Consider the following 7,662-nt stretch of genomic DNA (forward strand, 5'->3'; position numbering starts at 1 on the left):
GTGGTGCAGCTCCTCTGGACATGTTGTCCTCTGTGGTGCAGTTCCTCTGGACATGTTGTCCTCTGGACATGTTGTCCTCTGTGGTGCAGTTCCTCTGGACATGTTGTCCTCTGTGGTGCAGTTCCTATGGACATGTTGTCCTCTGTGGTGCAGCTCCTCTGGACATGTTGTCCTCTGTGGTGCAGCTCCTCTGGACATGTTGTCCTCTGTGGTGCAGCTCCTCTGGACATGTTGTCCTCTGTGGTGCAGCTCCTCTGGACATGTTGTCCTCTGTGGTGCAGCTCCTCTGGACATGTTGTCCTCTGTGGTGATGTTGTTTTCTGCCCCCTTCTTTTCGGGTGGACCTCTGGGTTCGTTCATTCAGTCGTTTAAATACAGTCTCTCTCCACTGAACATCCCACTCACTCAGACTCCAGCACAGAGAGACGCCCGGTCCAACACATAACCAGAACAGGGGTTGATTCTGACAGGCCGTCAGAGAAAACAGTAATCATAAAGCACTAAATACAGGTATCAGTATCTATGTCTGAAGGATAAACAGAAGCCTGACAGGGGTTACAACCACAGCTGTAAAACACCAAACTTCTGACCCCAGCTCTTAGAGCACTTCCTATTGTCTCCTCTGCACTTCCTATTGTCTCCTCTGCACTTCCTATTGTCTCCTCTGCACTTCCTATTGTCTCCTGTGCACTTCCTATTGTCTCCTGTGCACTTCCTATTGTCTCCTCTGCACTTCCTATTGTCTCCTCTGCACTTCCTATTGAGGACTAAATACCAATGATACAAACACAGGCTGTTCATCAGAGGTTGAAGCTGAGGAGACTTATCTGTGTGTGTGTGTGGATGGTTACCCACTGATCCATACAAACTACAGATAGACAGAACAGTCTGTCTGAGAAGGAGAGAGAGAGATGGAGGGAGGTGTTAGAGAACGGTCAGGAAGGATCCAGCCCTACCTTTCTCTCTCTCCGTCTCTCCCTCCATCTCACCATACCCTTTAACTGTATGTACAATGCTATTTCAGGTTGACATACGGATCAACTTCTGCTACATATAAAATAGATACTTCAACCAGCGGGTTAGGCTAATATGAAACACTCCTAGGACAACAGTAATGTACTGTACTAATCCACATTAAACACGTATGATACGACTATATATGGCAAGAACAGGGGAAACCCAGCTCACATAGCAGATAAAACTCCCTTTCATAGCAACTCTCCTCCTCAACATGTCTCCTTTTCATTCTCCTCTTCCTCCCGCTCTTCCTCCTTTCATTCAAAATGGCTGCCAGATGGGAGCAAAGTTAAGGCAACAGACAGTCTGACACAGAGGGAGAGGAGGGGTGGGCAGGGAGGGGCTGCTACTCTGTGTTGCTAGGAGACAGAATCATCTTCCTTCCCTTGTTTCTTCCCAGTGTTGGGAGGTAGGGGGGAGAGAAGGGGGAGTTCTTCCCAGTGTTGGGAGGTAGGGGGGAGAGAAGGGGGAGTTCTTCCCAGTGTTGGGAGGTAGGGGGGAGAGAAGGGGGAGTTCTTCCCAGTGTTGGGAGAGAAGGGGGGAGAGAAGGGGGAGTTCTATGGTTCAAAGGTTAGAGGTAAAGCCCAGTTCAAAGTTCAGTCACTCTGGTCTGCAGGGCAGCGCTGTGCTGTCCGTCCGTCTGTATGTCTGTCACACCAGTGTGATCTCCACCTCCTCAGTCTTCTCTGCTTTTTTGCGAGGTTTCTGCTTGGGGGGCGGGGGGGCTGCACGGACCTATGGAGCGGGAGAGAGAGAGAGAGGGGGGGGGGGGGGGGTGCATTAAACACATATCTGATCTACATGTAGTAATGACTTTAAATCCACACTGCTTCTCCCAATACTGGCCTTGATCTACACCTGCTGAAAGGTTGGGCATTTGGGGTGGCTTACAGGTCGTAGTTTGCTAGGGCCTCCGTCGGGAGTGAACCGGGGGGGCTGGGGGAACTCTGGAGACATTGGACTCAGAGCTGAACTATGATCTGAGGACAGAGACAGAGAAGGGGACAGAGACAGAGAGAAAGAGAGAGTGCGAGAGAGAGAGAAGGGAGAATGTGAGAGAGAGAGAGAGAAAGAGAGAGAGTGTAACAGATAAAGACAGACAGAGATGTACTCTTTTTACAGTCTTACCGACTGTATGTAATTGTCATGTTACTCTTTCTTACATGTGTAAAATCAAAACCCAGCATTGGTCGCTCTCTTACTGTGAGTGGGTCCCTTGTGCGTTGTGGGAGGCGGCTTGTGTTCCCCGTTGACAGAGGGTGAGCGAGGGAGGGGCGGAGGGGTGGGGGTGTCTGGGGTGGCGTAGGGGCTGCACAGGGGCTGGTCATACAGAGGGAGGGGTGGCAGGGAGGAGGGCAGCCTCGAAGATGGAGAGATCTGGAAGGGGGAGGAAAGATACAAAGATGGAGAGAGGGAGAGAGGGAAAGTTAGGGGTTAGAGGACAATGTCAATCATCTTTCACAGATTCTGCATACCGAGACTTATTCATAACCATTGAAAACACAGTCTCCATATGATTGTTCTCCAGGCCGACAGGCAGGAAGTGAGCCAGGCGACGTACCTTTAGCACTCAGTCCAAACCAAGATAACAGAGCTGTTATTCTCAGAGGACTGGAGTAGTTCTAATCACACTGTTATCTACAGTAAACAACTTCTGCTAGACTCCAGGAAGGATATGACCACTCCTAAACCAATCACACAACTAGACATAACAGCCAAACAGACACATTAATGGACGCCATGTTTCAATCATGGACCCAAATACACTACATGACCAAAAGTATGTGGACACCTGCTCAACGAACATCTCATTCCAAAATCATGGGCATTAATATGAAGTTGGTCCCCCCTTTGCTGCAATAACAGCCTCCACTCTTCTGGGAAGGTTTTCCACTAGATGTTGAAACATTGCTGATGGGGACTTGCTTCCATTCAGCCACAGGAGCATTAGTGAGGTCGGGCACTGATGTCGGGCGATTAGGCCTGGCTCACAGTCGGCGTTACAATTCATCCCAAAGGTGTTCGATGGGGTTGAGGTCAGGGCTCTGTGCAGGCCAGTAAGTTCTTTCACACCGATCTCAACAAGCCATTTCCTTATGGACCTCGCTTTGTGCACAGGGGGTTTTGTCATGCTATAGCCACAAAGTTGGAAGCACAGAATCAACTAGAATGTCATTGTATACTGTAGCATTAAGATTCCCCTTCACTGGAACTAAGGGGCCCGAACCATGAAAAACAGCCCCAGACCATTATTCCTCCTCCACCAAACTTTACAGTTGGCACAATGCATTGGGGCAGTTAGCGTTCTTATGGCATCCGCCAAACCCAGATTTGTCCGTCGCATTGCCAGATGGTGATTCATCACTCCAGAGAACACGTTTCCACTGCTTCAATGGCGACGAGCTTTAAAACCACTCCAATGTTTGTCATTGCACATGGAGACCTTAGGCTTGTGTGCGGCTGCTCGGCCATGGAAACCCATTTCGTGAAGCTCCCAACGAACAATTCTTGTGCTGACGTTGCTTCCAGAGTTTGGAACTCGGTAGTGAGTGTTGCAACTGAGGACAGACGATTTGTACGCGCTTCAGCACTCGGCAGTCCCGTTCTGTGAGCTTGTGTGTCCTACCACTTTGTGGATGAACCGTTGTTACGCCTAGATATTTACACTTCACAATAACAGCACTTAAAGTTGACCGGGGCAGCTCTAGGAGGGCAGAAATTTGACAAATTGACTTGTTGGAAAGGTGGAATCCTATGACACTGTCAATTTGAAAGTCACTGAGCTCTTCAGTAAGGTCATTCTACTGCCAATGTTTGTCTATGGAGTATGCATGGCTTTGTGCTCGATTTTATACAGTTATATACCCGTCAGCAACGGGTCTGGCTGAAATAGCCGAATCCACTAATTTGAAGGGGTGTCCACATACTTATGTAAATATAGTGTATGTACAAAACCCTTGAATGAGTAGGTGTGCCCAAACTTTTGACTGGTACTGTAGCCGTGTGTATGCGTGTGTGCATTTGTGTGTGTGTGTGTTTCTGCTCTCAAGTGGGTGCGTGTGTTTACCAGTGTGTGTGCTCCGTTCTCTCCGCTCTCCGTCAGGTCCTCCACCAGTACAGAAGGGAAGACTCCCACTCGCCCGTTAAACTCTCCCTCCCAGAAGCCATCGTCAGTTTGAGTGTCTCTGTTGAGCAGACGGATGACAGCCCCCTCTGGGAAGGACAGCTCCTCATCCGCCTGGCCCGCGTAGTCATACAGCGCCCTCACAAAACTCACTGGGGAGAGGGACAGCGGGGGAGGTAAGGGGGAGGGAGAGGAGAGAGAGAGGAGGGGGGTGAAAAGAGGATTATCACTTAATTCTGGAACAATCAATGAGGCTTGAACCTATTGAAGTGATTTAACACACACTGGGTTCAGACGTTTACTATTGAAGTGAGTTAACACACACTGGGTTCAGACGTTTACTATTGAAGTGAGTTAACACACACTGGGTTCAGACGTTTACTATTGAAGTGAGTTAACACACACTAGGTTCAGACGTTTACTATTGAAGTGATTTAACACACACTGGGTTCAGATGTTTACTATTGAAGTGAGTTAACACACACTGGGTTCAGACGTTTACTATTGAAGTGAGTTAACACACACTGGGTTCAGACGTTTACTATTGAAGTGAGTTAACACACACTGGGTTCAGACGTTTACTATTGAAGTGAGTTAACACACACTGGGTTCAGACGTTTACTATTGAAGTGAGTTAACACACACTGGGTTCAGACGTTTACTATTGAAGTGAGTTAACACACACTGGGTTCAGACGTTTACTATTGAAGTGAGTTAACACACACTGGGTTCAGATGTTTACTATTGAAGTGAGTTAACACACACTGGGTTCAGACGTTTACTATTGAAGTGAGTTAACACACACTGGGTTCAGACGTTTACTATTGAAGTGAGTTAACACACACTGGGTTCAGACGTTTACTATTGAAGTGAGTTAACACACACTGGGTTCAGACGTTTACTATTGAAGTGAGTTAACACACACTGGGTTCAGACGTTTACTATTGAAGTGAGTTAACACACACTGGGTTCAGACGTTTACTATTGAAGTGATTTAACACACACTGGGTTCAGACGTTTACTATTGAAGTGAGTTAACACACACTGGGTTCAGACGTTTACTATTGAAGTGAGTTAACACACACTGGGTTCAGACGTTTACTATTGAAGTGAGTTAACACACACTGGGTTCAGACGTTTACTATTGAAGTGAGTTAACACACACTGGGTTCAGACGTTTACTATTGAAGTGAGTTAACACACACTGGGTTCAGACGTTTACTATTGAAGTGAGTTAACACACACTGGGTTCAGATGTTTGTTTCCATCAATGTCTTCATGACAACAAAGTTGAAAATGTTTCTATAGTCTGAGAGTGTTTTGTATTTGCCTAGTGGTGTACATGTGTGTGTACATGTGTGTGTAGTGGTGTGTACATGTGTGTGTAGTGGTGTGTACATGTGTGTGTAGTGGTGTACATGTGTGTGTAGTGGTGTGTACATGTGTGTGTAATGGTGTACATGTGTGTGTAGTGGTGTGTACATGTGTGTGTAGTGGTGTACATGTGTGTGTAGTGGTGTGTACATGCGTGTGTAGTGGTGTGTACATGTGTGTGTAGTGGTGTGTACATGTGTGTGTAATGGTGTACATGTGTGTGTAGTGGTGTGTACATGTGTGTGTAGTGGTGTACATGTGTGTGTAGTGGTGTGTACATGTGTGTGTAATGGTGTACATGTGTGTGTAATGGTGTACATGTGTGTGTAGTGGTGTGTACATGTGTGTGTAATGGTGTACATGTGTGTGTAATGGTGTACATGTGTGTGTAGTGGTGTGTACATGTGTGTGTAATGGTGTACATGTGTGTGTAATGGTGTACATGTGTGTGTAGTGGTGTGTACATGTGTGTGTGTAGTGGTGTGTACATGTGTGTGTAATGGTGTACATGTGTGTGTAGTGGTGTACATGTGTGTGTAGTGGTGTGTACATGTGTGTGTAATGGTGTACATGTGTGTGTAGTGGTGTGTACATGCGTGTGTAGTGGTGTGTACATGTGTGTGTAGTGGTGTGTACATGTGTGTGTAGTGGTGTGTACATGTGTGTGTAATGGTGTACATGTGTGTGTAATGGTGTACATGTGTGTGTAGTGGTGTGTACATGTGTGTGTAATGGTGTACATGTGTGTGTAGTGGTGTGTACATGTGTGTGTAGTGGTGTGTACATGTGTGTGTAGTGGTGTGTACTTGTGTGTGTAGTGGTGTGTACATGTGTGTGTAGTGGTGTACATGTGTGTGTGGTGGTGTGTACATGTGTGTGTAGTGGTGTGTACATGTGTGTGTAATGGTGTACATGTGTGTGTAGTGGTGTGTACATGTGTGTGTAATGGTGTACATGTGTGTCTAGTGGTGTACATGTGTGTGTAGTGGTGTGTACATGTGTGTCTAGTGGTGTACATGTGTGTGTAGTGGTGTACATGTGTGTCTAGTGGTGTGTACATGTGTGTGTAGTGGTGTACATGTGTGTGTAGTGGTGTACATGTGTGTCTAGTGGTGTGTACATGTGTGTGTAGTGGTGTGTACATGCGTGTGTAGTGGTGTACATGTGTGTGTGCGTTCTTACAGCTGGCGTCTCCGTTGATGCTGCCTGTGTGTATCTCTGGCTCAGTGGAGTTGGAGGAGGTGTGTGAGCGAGCGTCCAGAGCAGCGAGAGACTGGAGCATGCTCAGTAGGCTGTTAGAGGTGGGGAACTGAAGATACTTCTCTGGGACGTAGCCAATCAGCCCCCTCTTATTCCTCGCCTGAAACAACCAATCACACAACAGGATGTTAAGACCGTTAACCAATTACAGAGCTCTGTGTTAAAGGACAACCCTGGTCAAGCAATGAAAGAGGACTATATTAGACAGTGCTGTGTGTTTACTGTCTGATCGTTGTTGTTACCTTGACCCAGTCCTCCATGTCTCCATCCTCTATCACCTCCAACATCTCATGCTCCTCTATACTCAACTCATCTGGCTGAGACGCCTAGAGACACAGAGAGAGACAGACAGAGAGGGAGAGCGAGAGAGCGAGACAGAGAGACAGACAGACAGAGACAGAGCGAGCGAGTGAAAGACAGAGAGACAGACAGAGCGAGAGAGAAAGACAGAGAGACAGACAGACAGACAGAGACAGAGCGAGCGAGTGAAAGACAGAGAGACAGACAGAGCGAGAGAGAGAAAGACAGAGAGACAGACAGACAGAGAGAGCGAGCGAGTGAAAGACAGAGAGACAGACAGAGACAGAGACAGAGAGACAGACAGACAGAGACAGAGCGAGTGAGTGAAAGAGAGGAAAGGGGAGAAGGGAGGAGAAAGGAGGATAATAAACAATGGACAATACAGACAACTGATATTTCATGGCTCTAATGTTACACATAACCCAGTGTTCAGATGGGTGGGGCCCTCTGACCTGATGGGTGGGGCCCCCTGACCTGATGGGTGGGGCACCCTGACCTGACCTGATGGGTGGGGCACCCTGACCTGATGGGTGGGGCACCCTGACCTGACCTGATGGGTGGGGCACCCTGACCTGATGGGTGGGGCA

The 7,662-nt window shown here is 47.6% G+C and overlaps 1 protein-coding gene across 1 annotated transcript; it reads right to left on the reverse strand.

Moving 5' to 3' along the window:
- Nucleotides 1-217: 217 nt before the first annotated feature.
- On the reverse strand, nt 218-7,097 carry LOC120028641 (F-BAR and double SH3 domains protein 2-like). Its single transcript, XM_038973853.1, has 6 exons — nt 7,018-7,097; nt 6,698-6,875; nt 4,085-4,293; nt 2,220-2,394; nt 1,909-1,997; nt 218-1,752 (listed from the first exon to the last, which is right to left on the reverse strand). Exons 1-6 carry the CDS (start codon nt 7,060-7,062, stop codon nt 1,669-1,671), a joined length of 780 nt encoding a protein of 259 aa, XP_038829781.1. The 5' UTR covers nt 7,063-7,097; the 3' UTR covers nt 218-1,668.
- Between the last annotated feature and the right edge of the window lie 565 nt (nt 7,098-7,662).

This window comes from Salvelinus namaycush, chromosome 34 (genome assembly GCF_016432855.1).
Source record: "Salvelinus namaycush isolate Seneca chromosome 34, SaNama_1.0, whole genome shotgun sequence".
NCBI classification, from domain to species: Eukaryota; Metazoa; Chordata; class Actinopteri; order Salmoniformes; family Salmonidae; genus Salvelinus; species Salvelinus namaycush.